Here is a 19,039-nt window from a genome sequence, read left to right on the forward strand (position 1 = left end):
TTATGCACAAAAGGAATGACTAATGTAAAAAAAAAAAGTGGTTTTTATTTCTATATATTTATATATAAATATATGCGGTGGCCCCCAGAGACAAAGGACGTACAAACTCCAAACACATTTCTAGCGTTTACTAACCTTCCAAAATAGAGCTACCTAGATCACTTAAATTACACAATTGAAAGCATGTGTATTGTTTGTGTATTTATGCACAAGCACTCATATATATTTAAATAATTTAAAAAAAATGTTCATTTACCTGTTACTACCACACACCAAATCCGGTCGTTGGTACTTGCTGGCTTGTGTAGCCACCAGGTAACAAAAGCTCAACACTGCGCGGAGCATCCTGGAGCACTTCTGTTGTGTTTTGTACGTGTTTTGGAGTTTGTATGTGCTTTGTCTCTAAAAAAAAAAAAAAAACATGGCTCGCGTTGTTCACGTCAAAGATCCGGCTCTAAGAGCCATTTCGTTCGCAACCGACACATCACTACTCCACCAGACTGAAACTGTGAGAAGAACATTGGACTAGTTTCCCTTTGACTGTACAAATGTAGTTGTACTTTTTTCGTTGTTATTTATCTCATGAGTTGCTTACACAATGCCAGTCTTACATTCCTGTTGTATCTCAGAGTATTAGACCCTTACCTGGCACTTCTATTTTAACTCTGTTATTTGTTGTTTATTGTATACTGCACATTTTTTACTCTTTATCATCCTGCTGCTGTAACACAGTTTTACCTGTGAGATCAAAAAAGTCAAACTTAAAATCACACACGCAAACGTGTGAGTGTGAATATTCTGTCTCTGTTAGACCTGTGATAGACGGCCAACCTGCTCCCTTACTCAGTGATCACCACAGTGGGCAGGTTGGCCGTCATGTTTGAGTTTTGGATGGATAAAAAAAGAAAGAAAGAAAACAAACAGCTGTTGTGCATTTTTGGTTTATATCATAATTGTAAAATTCGAACTTTAATTCAACAACAGTAGATTTCAGTTTTTTGATACACATGGAAAAGACAAAACAACAACAACAACAACAAAAAGTTAAAAATTGATCACATCGCAGTCTGACAGCTGAAGACATCAGGCTGATCTGATCTGCGCCGTAACAGTGGGTGTACAACAAGTTTCTGTAAAAAAATGGTTGTGGTGGTGAGCAAAATGACCGTTACAGCAGGTATACTACTGCGTTAAGGTGGTTTAACTCTGAACCTTTAGAAACTCTCTACCTAGACACTGTTTTCTCTAAAAAGACTTTAACCTGAGGGGTTTATTATGAAGATGGTATTAAGGGAACAACTGCACATTAGAGACCTGAAACTTACAGCAGTAAAAAGTAAGAAAAGATTTGCTTTAGCTTGTTGCAAATCTAAATTAATTGTATTACTTTCTTGTGTTGTGTGTTCTAATTGCTACAATTTAATCAGTGTTAAAGAGATTTAGCAGCAGATTAGAATGAGGTATAACAACACAGACACTTTTAAAGTGAAACTCTGAACACATTACCTGCTCCTGACCAGGTTATATATTCAGTGTAAGTTACCACAGTGAATTAGATAAAAAGAGTTACTTTTGTGACACAAACCTCTGACTTTTAGCTCAACACAGCTCACTGAGCAATTAACCTTGTGTCAAAAGTACACCTCTCAGTGTGAGTTCTCATATGGCGCCACAACTGTGTTCTGGTTTTGAACCTTTTTTCACATCTTTGACAACAAGGCCACTGGCCAAGTGGAATACCTGGGAGTGTCCTCAAAACCTGCGCTGACTTGCTTGCTCCTGTGTTCACCAGACTATTCAACCTCTCCCTGTCACATGCCACTGTCCCGCATTGCCTCAAATCAGCAACAATAATCCCACAGTCCCCAAGTCCACCACCATCAGTGGCCTCAACGACTACAGAACCATCGCTCTGACTCCAGTAGTTGCTAAGTGCTTTGAGAAGCTCGTCTTAACGCACATAAAAGACTCCCTCCCACCCAGCTTCGACCCCCACCAGGTTTGCCTATAAGGCAAACAGGTCCAACTGAAGATGCAATTTCCACTGCCCTCCTTGGACTTCAGTAAGGATGCTCTTCATTGATTTCAGCTCGGCCTTTAATCCCCTCATCCTAGACATCGTTATTGACAAGCTGGTAAACTTGGACTCCCACATGTGCATGGATCAAAAACTTTCTTACAGACCGATGACAATCTGTCAAGGTTGGCAACCAGAGATCATCCACCCTGTCACTCAGCACTGGCTCACCACAGGGATGTGTGCTGAGTCCACACCTGTACACCATCTACACCAGTGACCGCACCCCCACGCACCCTGCAACATCATCATCAAATTTGCAAACAACAGCACTCTGATGGGGCTCATCACTGACAATGACGACATCGCCTACAGAGATGAGGTCCAACGTCTGACAGAATGGTGTTACAACAATAACTTAAACCTCAACACCAGGAAAACCAAGGAAATGGTCACAGACTTCTGCAAGACAAAAAAACGGATCCCCCCCCCCCCCCCAATAAAAGGTGATTACATGGAGAGAGTGCCCTCCTTTAGGTTCCTTGGTACCCACATTTCCGAGGACCTATCCTGGACAACTAACACATCAGCCCTGGGGAAGAAAGCCCAGCAGCGCCTCCATTTCCTGAGGGTTCTGAGATGACACCCTAGTCTCCTTCTGCCATGCCACAATAGAGAGTGTGCTGCTGCACGCCATCCCTGTGTGGTACGCCGATTGCACAAGAGCCGATAAGATGAGACTCCAGAGGGTCATCAGAACTGCAGAGAAGGTGATTGGCTGTGCTCTCTCCATCCTGGACTCCATTTCCAGCTCTAGATGTCTCTCCAGAGCCAGGGCAATCATAAAAGACCGCCTCAATCCTAACCACCATCTATTCAACATCCTGCCCTCTGGAAAAAGGTTCATATCCATCAGGTGCAAAACCAATAGACTAAAGAACAGCTTCTTCCCGTGGGCTGTAAGGAAAATAAATGCAAACTGAGAGTTTCCTACAATCATTCTGGTGCTGCTATTTGCTATTTATTATTATCATTATTGCTTTTTTGTGTGTGTGCGTGAGTTTCTTTTTGTTTCCGTACAATATTCTGCTCCTGCTGTGCAATATTTCGGCTATTTGTGCAATCTCCATCCCTTAATGACCATAGCCCTTCCACCCTTATTTATTATTTACAATTATTTATTATGACGTCTACATCATGTTTATAGTGTACATAGTGTTCTCATATTGTCTCTTCTTCTTCTTTATTGTATATCGTTTTCTTTATTTTCACACCTTTGTGGTATTGCTTCCAAATTTGAGTGTGCAAGCAACTGTACATAGAACTTAGAACTCTTTTATTGTCAAAGTTCCTCACCTGTGTGAGTTCTTATGTGCTCTGTTAAATGACAGTTACGTTTGAACATCTTCCCACATGTTTTACAAGTATATGCTTTCACACCTGTGTGCATTCTCATATGCGTCAATAAAGAACTACTATATCCAAACACTTTCCCACATGTTGCACAATGATATGGTTTCTCCCCAGTGTGTGTTCTTGTGTGTTTCAGTAAATCACTATTATATAAAAACATTTTTCCACATGTTTTACAACAATATGGTTTCTCCCCAGTGTGTGTTCTTATGTGTTTCAGTAAATCACTATTATACATAAACTTTTTTCCACAAGTTGTGCAACAAAATGGCTTAACACCTGAGTGAGTTTTTGTGTGCTTCGACAAAGAACTAGCAGATATAAACGTTTTCCCACACATTTTACAAGAGAACGGCCTCTCACCTGTGTGGACTCGATAATGCCTTCTCATTATATAATTATACTTAAAGGCTTTTCCACAAACATCACAGTTTGAGGACTTTTTACTTTTATCAGAGTTACATTGACTTCCTGAAGTAGGTGGATATTCTGCATTGTTGTGACTTTTGTTTCTATTTCTAGCTGATCCTGAATCAAACTTCTTGCTTACTCCCTGATCTTGGCTCTCACCTACAGCAGAGCTGTGAGAGAGAACCTGGTTACTCTTTTGTTCTGGTTCACTGTGGTCATTTTCCTCATAATCAGCAGTCACCATAAAGGTATCAGTCTCCTCCTTCAGTATAACCTGTCTTCTCTCCTGACTGCTGCAGAGTTGCTCCTGTTCCTCTTTAATATGAGGAAGCTCTGACTCCTTCTGGTTGAGACTCGCTTGGTTACAGAGCTGCTGGTCAGTGAGAAGCTCCTCCTTACAGACATGCTGCTGTGGGACATCTGGAGGGACAAAAGGAGAAATGACAAAGAAATGATATAAGAAAAACACATGTGAGGAAATATACTGTGAAAACCAGGAAAAGTACAGTAGTAAGGATAGACACACATTAAACTACAAACTGCTGTTGAAAATAGTTTGTTGCTTTATAAGAAAGCCCTCCGCAAAGCCAGAACATCTTACTATTCATCACTGATTGAAGAAAATAAGAACAACCTGTCCGGAGTGGTAGAATATTTTACTGCTATTATTTGCTGCTATTTTTTATAATCATCATTAACATTTCATTATTAATGGTGATGTTGCATTCAGATGTTCAAATATATGGTTATAGTCTTTATTACAGGTTCAGTGAGAACCACTTTAAATGGTTGAGTTGAATCTACAATTTTAAAGGCTTTTGAATGTTTTTATATTCTTATACTGAAGTCTTCAGTGGGTGAGAAACTGACTGCAGGGACAGGAAATACACGCTGTGCCAAAATGAGACAGGAAACACGTCTGCAGGGCATGCTTTTGCAGAAGTGAAACCGAAAGCAGAGTGAGTGTAAGCCAAAGAGTAGGGTGTTTATTATGCATTTATCTTTGATTTAAGCTTTAAGTAGTTGTATTAGATTAAAACATTTGTTTTATACATTTTACATAGAAGTTAAGATCATTACACACAGGATGGCCTTAGCCTGGTTGCTTGAGTTGAGGTCAACTAAGGTGCAGAGAGCATCTGCGCACAGACAGACGAGACATACACACACATACAGACACAAATAGAGAGGTCATGACACGTACGCAGTACACAGCACGCACGCGCCCCCGCACGTGCACGCACACACAGATAGACTCATTTAGTAGGTAAGAGTTTATAACTGCAAAGTTTGGGTGCGTACGTGGTAGTCTGTTCCAGGAAGTACACCAGATGTCCCAGAGATGAGCGACAGCGAGGATGGAGACAGGAAGCACCTGGCTTCGACCCGAAGAAGATGTTTGTTTTAGACTATGTTAAAAGTCATTGTGGTTGTGGAGTGACGTATGCTTTGTTTAAGTCTGCCTGGTAACAGGAAGACTGCCAACCCTATAAAACCTTTGTCTAATTATTGTAAGTTCAGTTCGACGCTGAAATCTGCACAGCGTTCGGACTCACACATGTGTATTCATTAAAATGCCGTCTAATTGCACACGCCCGGATCAGTGCTTATTTATGGATTCCTCCTCAACATTTTTGAACCTTAACAAACCCCAGGTTTCTCTTCAGCACTGTAGCCAGGCTGACATAACGTCAAAGCTCTGTTGAGCCAACAATCCCTTTAACGTTAACTAGTAATGACTTTTAGACCCCATTCCTACAAAACTGCTCAAAGAAGTCCTGCCATTAATTAATTCTTCGATCTTAAATATGATCAACCTATCTCTAATAATCAGCTATGTACCACAGGCCTTCAAGCTGGCTGTAGTTAAACCTTTACTTAAAAAGCATCTCTAGACCCAGCTGTCTTAGCTAATTATAGGCCAATCTCCAACCTTCCTTTCATATCAAACATCCTTGAAAGAGTAGTTGTCAAACAGCTAACAGATCATCTGCAGAGGAATGGCTTATTTGAAGAGTTTCAGTCAGGTTTCAGAGCTCATCACAGCACAGAAACAGCTTTAGTGAAGGTTACAAATGATCTTCTTATGGCCTCTGACAGTGGACTCATCTCTGTGCTTGTCCTGCTAGACCTCAGTGCTGCGTTCGATACTGTCGACCATAATATCCTATTAGAGCGATTAGAACATGCTGTAGGTATTACAGGTACTGCACTGCAGTGGTTTGTATCATATCTATCTAATAGACTCCAATTTGTGCATGTAAATGGAGAGTCCTCTTCACACACTAAGGTCAATTATGGTGTTCCACAGGGTTCAGTGCTAGGACCAATTCTGTTTACATTATACATGCTTCCCTTAGGCAGCATCATTAGAAGACATAGCATAAATTTTCACTGCTATGCTGATGACACGCAGCTCTATCTGTCCATGAAGCCAGGTATCACAGACCAATTAGTTAAACTGCAGGAATGTCTTAAAGACATAAATGACCTCTAATTTTGTGCTTCTAAATTTAGGCTGGACTACTGTAGTATTATCAGTCCTAACCTCTCTGAAATGCCTTGATTGATTCATAATGCTGCAGCAAGAGTCCTGACAGGGTCTAGAAAGAGAGAGCAGATTTCTCCTGTACTGGCTTCCCTTCATTGGCTTCCTGTTAAATCCAGAATTCAAAATCCTGCTCCTCACATACAAGGTCTTAAATAATCAGGGCCCATCTTATCTTAATGACCTTGTAGTACCATATCACTAGAGATGGACCGATCCGATATTCCGTATCGGTATTGCTCCGATACTGACCTAAATTACTGGATTGGCTATTGGAGAGAAATAAAAAATGTAATGCGATCCATTAAATATCACAAAAGCACCTCACAAAACTCGCGACATAGTGTAACTCAGCTCATAACCATAGCACGTTGGAGGAGTATGCGTCACGTGATAGAGCGGCTGAGCGTGCAAGACCTCTCGGTGGTCTGGTTGAGCATCTGGAGCCTCGCTACCTGCTTCCAAACCGGGATTTTATCTCAGAGAAAGTTATCCCACAGAAGTAAAGCAAGTGTGTAAGTTCATCTCTGAATGTTTGTAAAGCATTCCACGTTAAGCTTAACAACCGATATATGGAGCGACTGCCTCTCTCTCTCTCTCCCTCTCCTGCTGCTACTTCAATCATGAAACTGATCAATGATCAGCTGATCGGCTTTTCTGTCACGAGTCCGTCTCTCTTCTTTGTTTTTGGCCCACTTTGCACCAGAAAGAGGAAACCAGCGGCGGAACAACAGCAGCACGTTTAAGCTTGATAAGCTGTTGTTAGAATGTATTTAATATTACTTTCTACACCAGGATCCTTTTCTACGTAGCTGACGGCTGGTAACTGTGCAGGGGCGGATCTAGCAAAGTTTAGCCAGGGGGGCAGGTAGGGAAAGGGGGGGGGGCACAAAAATACTTTTCTTTCTTACTGTCATGTCTAGCTTTTAATAAATAATTATCTGAATCTTACAACCAAAGTTTTCATCTGATGTAAAATATATGGAAATCCATTACTGTATATAGGGCTTTGGAGTTGACGTCACGCCGCAATGCATTGTGGGAGTGCGGTGCCATTTTCGGGGTCTACGAATAAAAAGAGACACTGTGCTGGAACGAAGACGACGAATCATGCTTAAAAGCAGCTCCAAAGAAAACGGACGGTATAGAGACCGATTGCGTCCAGAGGCGAAGCAGCGGTACTTGAAAAAAATAGAGTGCATCGCAAATCTGGACCCATATGAAATACGGCAGTGGAGTAAAGACCCAGATGACTTACCGCCACTGTCCTACCCAGATATCTTCACCTATCTTGTTTGTGGAGTAAGCGCCTACACAGCGAACCAGTTTCGTAATTACAAGTCACTGGAGGCGCACATACAATTTACAAACGGCTGGGTGCAAGATTTGGCTATTTTCAAGCTGCCAAACTGCGAGTACGTCATGATTCATACCAAGGTAAGTCGGCTGGAGTGCATTGTCCACCCCCTGCGATAATTAATGTTATACATGTATCATTGAACTGCTAAAATGTTGTTATCCTATTATGTGCCCATAATTGTAAAGTAGATGCAAGCAAACACATTGATAATCAGGCAAATTATTACCTAACGCCAATTTGTGTCCCCCCTGTCTCATTTCATTTCATTTATTGTCTTTACATCAACCTTGTCCTTGTATGTTCCAGGTATTGCACTCCCAAAGATTAAATGAACCTGCATTACGGCCATGGGTAATTGTAATCACCACGGGGAAGGTCGAAGCCGCACACTGCACCTGTATGGCCGGAGTTGCAGAGACCTGCACCCATGTCGCTGCACTTCTGTTTAAAGTGGAGGCAACAGTGAGGATCCATGGCACAAAGACTGTCACAGATGAATCAGCCTACTGGGTTTTGCCGGGGAACACAACCAAGATACTGCCAGCGGCTGGCCATAACATTGACTATACGTCTTCAGCAGCACAAAAAAAGACTCTTGATAAGAATATAAAGGGACCATCTGTGGTGAAAGGCAGAAGAAGCCGTCCTTCAAAAAGAAAGATTCCTTCTTCTACGTTTGAGGAGTTGTCACCAGTGTTAGACACACTTCAAAAACACAATAAAGCAGTGTGTTTGTCTGGATTGGAGAAATACTACACATCACACACTGTCAAGTCATCCACATTACCACTGTCTCTGGCGTGTTTGCACAACACAGGAGCAGAGTCCCTTGGTCTTACCGAGCTACAACTGCACTGTGTAAAGTACGAAAACACAGCAAAAGTTACTGAAGAACAGGCAGAAGCTATCGAGGTACGCACAAGACTACAACACAAGAGTCCAGAATGGTATGTTTGGCGTGCTGGGAGAATCACGGCTTCAATGATGCATGCTGTGTGTGCCACCACTGTAGAAAAACCCGCCATTACTGTGGTTAATCGTGTTTGCTGTCCTGTGAACTCTGTCTATACTGTGCAAACAACTTGGGGACTGGAGCATGAACCAGACGCTCGCCACGCCTACACCCAGAAAATGTCAGCGTGTCACAAAAACCTACAGGTCTGTATGTGTGGTTTTCTTGTTAACACGGCTTTTCCTGAAGTAGGTGCATCTCCTGACGGTCTAACCACGTGTGAATGTTGTGGGAAGGGCTGCCTGGAAATTAAATGTCCATTTAAGTACAGATCTGACAGCATTCAGCAAGCATTGGATGCACATGACAAAGACTTCTGCCTCGAGTTGACAGCAAATGGACTTAACTTGAAGAAGACTCACCACTTTTACTCTCAAGTGCAAACACAGGTGTTTGTGTCCAACGCAAAGCACTGCGACCTCGTGGTTTGGACACAAAAAGACATGGCAGTTGTACGCATCTTCCCAGATGTGCACTTCTGGGAATCACGTTTAAAGAAAGCTCAGGAGTTCTTTCAGAAGGTGTGCCTTCCTGAACTAGTAGGAAAACATTTCTCTATGCAAAATGCAGCCCTGAGTGGTCACAAAGTTTTTCTTTCTTGTGTGTAGTTTTTTTGTCAGAAGTGCATTGAAATATGTATAACTTGATTTCAACACTGCAGCACTTACCATGTAACAATTGTCTAAGTGTAAAATAAAGCGTCAAATGCAGATCTTTGTCGTTACCTGGCTTTTATTATAATGTTATTTTAGTGAAACACAGAGTTTAAAGCTATGATAAACAGTCAATTATAGTATACAGATACAGAAATGGTTACATAATGTGATGTCAGTGTGTTCATACAATTACACAAAAAAAAAGGTTTTCCTAGTAGTATTTCCTCAGAGATATACTCAAAGTTTTCACAATCATTAATTAACAAGAACAAGTCTCATGTGTGTCTGGCTTCACTACCACACTGGGGCACATGTTAACCAAAACACAACACACCTGCACAATTTTATCAAGAAAGGTAACGTCTTCACCCTCATATGGAAGAAGAGAACGGATTGGCATAGTGGTATGTAGCATTTTGAACTTATTGCGCAAACTGCCAATTACTCGCTCGACATGGATTCTTAGGTGTGCAATGGCTCGTGTATTTTCAATGTCCTTGGCATCTAGTTGACAGAAGCCCCTTGTAAATGCTGGGATCTTAACCTCCGCACACATCATTCCCACCGCATCTCTGATGTCAAAGCCTCTGTCAGCCAAAACTACATCCCCTGGTAACAGCTTGTTAAGTATGCCACATTGCTCTGTGATGTGTTTATCTGATGCACGGCCCCCACACCCCTTAGAAATGAATGAAATTGCACCTTGGGGAGTAATCCCGATCAGGTATTTCATGGTGTGTGTACCCTTGTAGTGCGAGTACGTTTGAGCACGAGCCTTTAAATTAGATGGTCGTTCTGTACGAATTTCAAAACAGTCAACAATGATGGCTACCCGATTTCCAAAAGCTTCCGTAAATTGTGGAGGCATTGTTGCTTGCAAACAGTGCCTCTCTGGCCAGTGTACAAGTATTCCTAAGCGGGCATACAAAACGTCAATTGTATCAGCAAAGACAGAAGAAAGAGTTTTGTGGGAGACATTGAATAGAGATGCTAAGATGCTGGACAGGAAGATCAAGTCTAAGTCGCATAAGTGTGAGTAAAAGCATTTGGAAATGCGACAGTTTCTTTGATGCTGGTAGGAAAGCTTTTACATTGTCTAGCACAGACATAAAAATAGCAAAACAAGTAAGACCAGTGTAATATTTCACTTTTTCCGTGTCACCCTGTAAAAAGTTTTCATTCAGCTCTGTCTTGTCCAACAGTGATTTAAGCTTTCTGTTCTCCTCCAGCAGCCGGTTTATTTCTGCTCTGCTCTGTACACAGCGCACACAATCAATTGTCGGTCTTTGATCTTCTGTCTGTCTCTCTCTGAGATCAGCGTTTTCTGCATCTGCACCTGTTACCTCTGCTTCTACGTGTCCATCACAAATCTGGCCCTCAGACAAAATCACAGGGTTGTTATGGTGTTGCTCTTCTGTGGTGTCCATCTCTGGCTGCTCTTCTGTGGTAACTTCTGCTGAGGCTTCACCTTCACACTTTGCTGCTCCATTGTGAAAGCCTGTCCAATACAAAGAGTGCAAATACACAAGGAAATTTTTAAGTGGTTTATACATTAAGGTCGTATGAATACTCAAAAATGTATGTGTTGATTGACGGACACTAAGATCAACTTTTAAAATGAGAGATTGTGGTGGGGGGTGCGGTTGTTGTTTACCTCCTACTAGTGCTTTCTTTTGTTCCCGTTGTGTTCGCCTCCTGTGACGGTCTGCATGTGATGTTCGGATTTCGGAGTGCCCCATGTGTAGCGTTGGTACCCAGTCTGGATTTGTTTGATCCATTTCATAGGCAGGCTTCCCTACAGTTGTGCAAAAGAATTAGCGAATCTTCACATAGCACATATGTCTGCAAAGTCACTCCATTCGATGTTTGATCGCATTTTCTATAACTTCTGAGACCACCAACGATAATATTATTCAGCTATAAAGTGTGATATGAACATATTTAGCACTTACCGGAATGAAAATGTCTGGAGCACACCAAGTGATACCGGGAGATGGAACAGAACTTGATATCAGCTCGTCTCACGGCTGCTATCCAGGCTCGACGCCTTCGTTTGGTAACATCCGATACCTGAGCTCCTTGAAATTGCTTCCAGGTTAGGAAAGCATAAAAAGACAACCCAAGCTTATTCCCGTGCCGATCGTAAGATCGAACATTGCAGCCGATCACACAGCAAGTACGAACCATGGTTGTGCTTTTGTGCTTTTGCTCGCCCGCCGCTTGCGCTTAGACCCCGAAAATGGCGGATCGGGCCAAAATCCTTTCCACGCCCACCCCCGTGACATCACGCTCCAAAGCCCTATAGGAACTATTAAGTCAAACTTATACCCTAGTAAGCTATAGTACTTTTTCCTTTGGGAACCATCTGTGCAGTCTGCAATTCTGTTGAAGAAAGATGTTGAATCTATTTAATTATTCTAGAAAAATTATTGATTTCTGTGCATTTTTTTTTTTTTCACAAATGCATTAAATTAAAGTCGATTAAGTCAATTAAGCATTATGAGGTGGGGGGTGGTTCCCTATTTTTTTTTTTTTTTTTTGCTGGGAGTTTGCAACCCTGTTAGTTAGGTTGTTTAATATTTCTGCTAAGTAGTCTTTAAAATACCAGAATAGGGAGGATGGAGCAGGTTTAAGTTTATTAGATTGATCAGTGTTGCTGAACTATGAAATATTTGGGGTGCAGTGTATTTTTTGCATACAGGTATAACAGAATAGCTTTAGTGTTTTGTTTTTTAAAACTTGAGTATGAACTTATACAAAATGCAGCAAGATATTAAAAAAACAACAACATTTTATTGATCATAAAATACGCTATATCGGATTTATATCGGTATCGGCAGATATCCAAATTTATGATATTGGTATGAGTCATTAAAAAAGTGGTATCGTGCCATCTCTACATATCACCCCATTAGAGCACTTCGCTCTCGCACTGCAGGTTTACTTGTTGTTCTTAGAGTATTTAAAAGCAAGTCCACCTAAACAAACTCATTCTGTGATGGATTCAGGTTGAATAAAATACTCAAATCCGGACTGATTTCAAAGCATAACATGAATTATTCTATAGGAATGTTCTTTTGGAGCGCAAACAGACAGAGGGACAGAGCGGGGAGGAAACGGACCAGGGCGGACACCAACCACGAGTCTTCCGGGAGCTTTTCGGCACATGGGTCCCCCTCTGAACCAGACTCACAAATCTCCTAATCCTAACTTTGTTTCACTAAATAATCAAGAGAGAAAGTTCTGACTAAAGGCTCAAATCCAGGCTGATTTCAGCGCCTGCTGTTTGAATGGAGCACAGTGCAGTCCTGTCCTCTGTTTGCTCTTTGTTAGCTCACATCTCCAAAAAGTCCTCACAATCAGAAATGTCCCGCAGAGCTGTGATCAGGATCCTCCCTCAGAGGGACACTCACCTGTCCTGTGCAGCTTGATTTGGGGTTTCCAGGTGATATCCAGCAGTCTGCGCTGACGGTCGATCTCTTCCTCGTACTGGACGATCGTTTTTTCAAACTCCAAGAATATTTGTTCAGCAGCAGCAGTTAGTCGCTCGTTGATAAACTCTCTCAGATACTGAACTGAAGGCATTGTTACTGCCACAGCTCACACACTCGGCTCACACAACACAACAGTATCTGTGTTCAGACACACACGTGGGACGGTAATAACGCCTTTGTTTGTTTACTTCCGCCTGTGTCACATGGTGAGGTTCCGGCAGTGGACAATAGCTACCTTTGGTTCCTGGTTAAAGTCTCACTCTGTGGCAGTCCAAATCCAGTTTATTTTTAAAGCACATTTAAAAAATAGAAAGTTTGCCCAAAGTGCTGCACAAAGACAAAAGATAAAGACACTCACATGAAATAAAACAAAGAGAATGAAAAGAGCACAGCAGCTCACACCGGTCCAAACACTATTGAAAGAAAAGATGTGTTTCAAAAGAGAATTAAAAGCTGGAAGCAAAGATGGCCGTCTAATATTTGAAGGCAACGTTTTCCGGGTTTGGGAGCCTCAACTGAAAAAGCTCGTTCTCCTCCAAGTTCCAGTCTAGTTTTTGGGGACAACTAGGGTTGCCAACCGTCCCTTGAAAAACGGAATCGTTCCGTATTTAGAAACAAAAGTATTGAGCTGAAAATGGACGCACTTTGTCAAATGGTTAAAAAAATAATTTCACACACACAAAAAAGAGCTAGGAAATTCCCCACACTGGGAAGGGTGAAGACAATCGGGTCGCCCAGCCCTGGCCATGAGGTGTCCCTTATTTATTTTTCATGGAGTTGGCAACCCTAGGGACAACCAAAAGCAGCCGGATGGCTGATCTAAGGGAATATGAGGCTGAAGTATATTATTAGTCCTTTATTTTTCCAGTCAAAAATCTCACTGAGATAAAAATTCTCAATTCCAAGAGAGACCTGGCGAAGGTATCCGAAAGGTATGGAGGAGCAAGACCATTTAGACCATTTAGGCATTTATGAGCCAACGTCTGGACTTTGAAATTAATTCTGTGACAAACAGGAAGCCAGTGAAGAGAGGACAGGTGAGATATGTTGATGCCTGTGTGCACCAGTTAAGAGACGACACAGAACTGATTTGTTTATTACATTTAAAATTCAAATCCACAATGACTCCCAGTTTTGTGACCTGCTGTTCGATGTATGACCCAACTCACCCACAATTAATAAGCGGATTGCACCAGTTATTATTAGCGCTGCATATAATTACTTCTGTTATGCTTTCATTGAAGCTCAAAAAGTTCAGAGCCATCCAAGCCTTGACCTCTTCAAGGCAGTTTAAAAGGAGTTGGATGGAGCCTGGATTATTAGGTGTTAAAGGAAGGTAATTAGGCAGTCATCTGCAGTGGAAGGATATCTCAGTTTGTTGCAGTCAATGAATAAATGATTGTGAGCAGCAAGGCTGCAGTGAGAAGAGAAAACAGATCCATGAATGGATTAAACTCCATGCTGTCAGGGTCCTGAGTCCGCGGACTCAGTGATTTTGGTTTGAAGTGTTATTATTATTATTATTATCATTATTATTATTATTATTATTATTATTATTATTATTATTATTTGTCGACTCGTGTTCTTGCCTTGGGATGGTTTGTGTTTTGAGATTTTCTGGGTTGGTGCTCCCTCTGTTGGTGATGTTAGTGTTTCCCCTGTCTCGTCAGGTTAATCAGGTCCAGCTATATATTTATATCTATATCTATATTTCCTTGTGTCCCTCTGTGTGTATTTATGTTGTGTGAACTTGTGCTCCTTTCTAGTCCGTCTGGGAAAGTCTCCGTGAAACTGTCCACGTGTCTACTTTACATTCTTCCTGCCCTTCTCCTCCTCCATGTCCCCTTCCTTCTCCTTCCCCTTTGTCTTCAGGTTTGCCATTGTATAGTTTAGTTTCTCCCAGTTTAGATTGTCCTTAGTTCTGTTTTTGCCATCCCCACTTTGTATTCAGTCATTTATAATAAATCTCCCTCGCATCTCAGTAAGTGCCTGCGTTTGAGTCCTTTTTCCCACACACTACACGACTGTTTCCCCAGCTGTGACAGGCTGTGGAATAAAAACATAGGAAATTATTTTCACTGTTTAGCTTTCAGTGTTGACTTTCATTTAGTTTTTAATACACAACTAAACAAATCCATCATATTGAAATAAAAATATCAAAGACAAAAGAGCAGAAACTGCAGCAGCTTATTTTTCAGCTGCTGTATCAAATAAAAGGAGTAAAACCTCCTTCATCTGTGTCACTGCGTTAGTTTTCAGGTCTTTCAAATCTGACTCCAACAGTTTTCTCAGTGTTACATTTATTATTACACAAGCTGTAAATGTTTATTGGTTACAGACATTTAACGTTTTATTTTCAAAGTTGAGCCCAGACATGAGTGTTTAGTGGATGTTCTTTGGCTCAGACACCACAGAGAGAAGAACCAGATGCTCTGTGTGAACAAAGTTGAAGCAGGAAAACTTTAAACATTTCCTGCTTCCTCATGACACATCACATGAGAACAAAAGCAGCTCCTCCTCCTCCTGACTGCAGAAACCTGTCTGACTCCAGCTGTGAACATCAGACCACTCACAGCTAACTCCCAGTGAACATCACTTCCAACATTTCTCCTCTGGAAAGATGGAAAAACTGGCTGTGATTTGGATCTTTGCAGCTCTCGTAGGTACGTATGTTTCTGACAGGAACACCTGAAATTCAAAGACATGTTTACAGCGTTACAGATCCAGTTTGGATTTTCTTTGAGCTCAAGTTTGGAGTGATGATTAAACAGAAAAATATTTCAAGTGTGAAATCAGAGAAACTTCAGAGAAATCAGCAGTAAAATGTGTCTTTAAAAAATCCCCACAGTAATACTCGTGGACAATGTTAGTCTGATGGCTTCGTTTTCTCTACTTTTTCCAGGACTAACAGCTGGAGACTCAATCACGAGATGAAGTCATTGAAACAGAAGGAAAATCTGTCACACTCACATGTAACTATCAGATAAGTGGTGGTCGTTATGTTGATGAGATGGGTTACAGTTATATTTACCTTCACTGGTACAGACCTTTCTGACCTTCAGGCTCCTCAGTTTATACTCTGGAGAATATCAGGAGGAGGTGATCAGTATGCCCCGGATAATCGATATGGATCAGAAACATCTTCTACATCAACTACTCTGACCATAACAGCCCTAACCCTGGCAGACACAGCTCTCTACTACTGTGCTCTACAAACACAGTGATACAAAGTGTAGAAGAGGCTGTACAAAAACCTGAACACAGATATCTGACTACTCTTCAAAGAGGAGGGAAGTGGTATTCAAAGCACAGCTTCATATCAGATGGATTCTGCTAATTCCTGTTTTATCAGAGTCACTGTGGTTACAGCTGCTAATGAAACACTGTGGGAGGATTCACATGAGCAGCAAATCCACATCAACCACAAACCAACTGTAGGAACGTTCAGACACAATCAAAACTGTCAAACATCCAAAGCTGCTCATTTACACTATTTTGTATTTAGTGGATGAGGACATGCAAAAATGCAGCAGAAGCAAAATAAACAGAGTAACAGAGGTTTATCTCTTTAAGGTAAAATCTCTCACATGAAGCTAAAAGTCCAACCAGGAAGACCATCTCATGCTTATTCCATTTATTCTCTTTGAACTCCTCACATCAGATGATGATGCTCTCCTTCATCATTGTCCTGCTCTGGTACTTTGTACCTGGCCTTCTTGAGGTCTCTGAGCAGGATCCTGGACGCTGCATCATCTGGTAACTCTTCAAGGTTCAAGGTAACTTTATTTATACCCATAGGAAAGGTAAATTTGCTTTACAGAAAAATGACAGCATTTGGCATCCCTTTAAAAACACACATACCTAGTAAAGATATAAACCTCACTGTGGCACATATATAGTAATTTTAATATTTCGAATCAAAAACAGTTCTTATTTAATTCAGTGACAGCAACGGGGACAAAGCTATTTTTATAACACTTTGTCCTGCATCTCGGAAACAGAAACCTCCGTCCTGAGGGAAGAAGCTGAAATTCACCCCTTAGAGGATGGGAACCATTTTTAAGGATTGATAAAGCCATCCTCTGTACCTGCTTGGAGTACAGGGAGGCTAAACAAGACTGTGGCTCACCTATCAGACGACTGGACCATCTCACTATCTGATTTAGAGAGTGTTTCTCTGTGACAGAGGTCTGACCGAACCATGCCACCAAACAAAAGGATAAAACAGACTCAATAAAAGAACGATAAAACAAAGTTAACATTTTTGGTCACTGTGAAAATGAGCAAGTTTCCTAAGACAATAAAGGTGCTGGTGACCCTTTTTACAAACTGATTTGCAATTCTGATCAAAGTTCAGTTTTTCATTGATTATGGTCCCAAGATATTTATATGATTGTACTTGCTCTATTTTCTGACCTTTAATTAAAGTGACTCTGTGCCCATTTTGTTGTTTCCTAAAATCAACAACCATATCTTTTGTTTTAGATATGTTCAGCTGGAGATAAGACTCCTCCCACCATTGAACAAAGTCATCAATGACTGGACCGTGGTTAGTTTCACCCTCTTTCAGTAAGCTGACAATAACAGAGTCATCTGCATATTTAATAATGACCCTGTTTTCATATCTGCTCTGACACATGTTTGTATAGAGAATGAATAATAAGGGCGATAAGACGCACCCTTGAGGAGAACCTGTGGAGGAGAACACTGGGTCAGACTGAATCCTGTTTATTCTCACTCTTTCTGACCTGTCAGTTAAAAAAAATCCAGCCCACCAGGTTTTTCCTGATTTCAAACTGTTCTAAAAGTCTTTTAATTAAAATATGAGGCTGTATTGTATTAAAAGCCGAAGAAAAATCAATAAAAAGAAGTCTTGCAAAAGTCCCTTTACTCTCTACATGTTTAAGAATCAGTTTTAGTAAAGTCAAAAGTGCGTCCTCCACTCCTCTGTTGGGCCTGTATGCAAACTGCATTGGATCCAGCTGATGTTCAGTCTCTTTCATAATCACATTTCTGATGATTTTTTCAAAGACTTTCATTACAACTAAAGTAAGGGCAACAGGCCTAAAGTCATTTAGAATTTTTGGACGTCTAGATTTAGGGACAGGAACCACGACTGCTTCTTTCCAAAGAGAGGGCACATGTTGTGTTTGCAAGGATTTATTAAAAAAAAAAAAAAACATCTATTGTGCTTCTGAGGACTTTATGTGTCCGAGTGACAGAATGGTGGTTTCTGTTTTACTGGACTTGTGTGCTAACCACAGTATAGGTGGATGTTTGACTCTGTAATTGCATCATCAGGTCTGCAGCAGTATGTTCTGGACACTCTGGTGAAGAGAGGAGCTGAGCTGTCATCTGATCACCATCTGGGGGTGAGTTGAGTCAGGTGGTGGGGGAGAATGCTGGACAGGCCTGGCGTATCAAAGTGGTTCAGGTGATCTTCAACTCCCACCTCCAGCAGAGCTTTTGCAGCAGTCTGAGTGAGGCTGGGGACTCAGTGCTGATGGGGCTGTGCAGAGCTTTGGCTGCAAGCTGGTTGGTGCTTGTAGTGTTGGTGACCTCCTAACCAGATCTCATTAACTCCTCATGTTTTGGGGAATGAAAGGTCCAGCTGAAACATCCACTCTCTGTCAGATTGTTGTCTTCATTCTGGTGGAAATTCAGCTCTTAATTTATGACTTATGAGTTTGTGCTTGTAGCTTCTGTTACCTCACCATGTTCTCTTGTGTCTGCTCATAGCTCTGTGGACTTGAGTTACCTGAAACCTGAAGGATTCTCTCATTGTCTGCTGTTTGGAAAGGACTTACTTGTAACAGAGCTGGAAAACTCACCTGGAAAACTCACCTGCCCATCCACTCTCCACCCACTCAGCCTTCTGAAACCTTCACTTACCTCCCTGACACAGAAACTCTAAAAGTGAAACACAAGAAAGGACTCTAATAAATACTATATAAGCAATTCCGACTGCACTGATACTCAGCAGTCGTTCTCTCGGGCAGTTCTCTGGTGTCTCCCTGCTCTGTCCCTCCGCAGGAAACCTGCTTACCTCCCCCCCTGTCTTTGAACCTTCTCAAAATAAAAGCATGTAAAGCTTTAGCCTCATGTGGGCTGCTTTAGAGTCGATGCAT

The 19,039-nt window shown here is 41.5% G+C and overlaps 1 protein-coding gene and 1 long non-coding RNA gene across 6 annotated transcripts; one reads left to right on the plus strand and one right to left on the minus strand.

Annotated features, from left to right (window-relative positions):
- Window positions 1-925: 925 nt before the first annotated feature.
- Window positions 926-13,093, minus strand: LOC109201832 (zinc finger protein 2 homolog). Of its 5 annotated transcripts, none has more exons than XM_025900215.1 (3): window positions 12,831-13,083; window positions 3,794-4,270; window positions 926-1,130 (listed from the first exon to the last, which is right to left on the minus strand). In XM_025900215.1, exons 1-3 carry the CDS (start codon window positions 13,000-13,002, stop codon window positions 1,084-1,086), a joined length of 696 nt encoding a protein of 231 aa, XP_025756000.1. In that variant the 5' UTR covers window positions 13,003-13,083; the 3' UTR covers window positions 926-1,083. The 5 variants fall into 5 exon arrangements, with proteins under 5 accessions (XP_025756000.1, XP_025756001.1, XP_025756002.1 ...); XM_025900216.1 differs by having other exon boundaries at window positions 4,001-4,270; window positions 12,831-13,072; XM_025900217.1 differs by having other exon boundaries at window positions 4,083-4,270; window positions 12,831-13,070.
- A 3,533-nt stretch (window positions 13,094-16,626) lies between these two features.
- LOC112842836 (uncharacterized) lies at window positions 16,627-19,039 on the plus strand. The gene is made up of 2 exons (XR_003214860.1): window positions 16,627-16,667; window positions 18,213-19,039. It is a non-coding gene; the product is annotated as an uncharacterized LOC112842836 (long non-coding RNA).

This window comes from Oreochromis niloticus, linkage group LG18, assembly GCF_001858045.2.
Source record: "Oreochromis niloticus isolate F11D_XX linkage group LG18, O_niloticus_UMD_NMBU, whole genome shotgun sequence".
NCBI classification, from domain to species: domain Eukaryota; kingdom Metazoa; phylum Chordata; class Actinopteri; order Cichliformes; family Cichlidae; genus Oreochromis; species Oreochromis niloticus.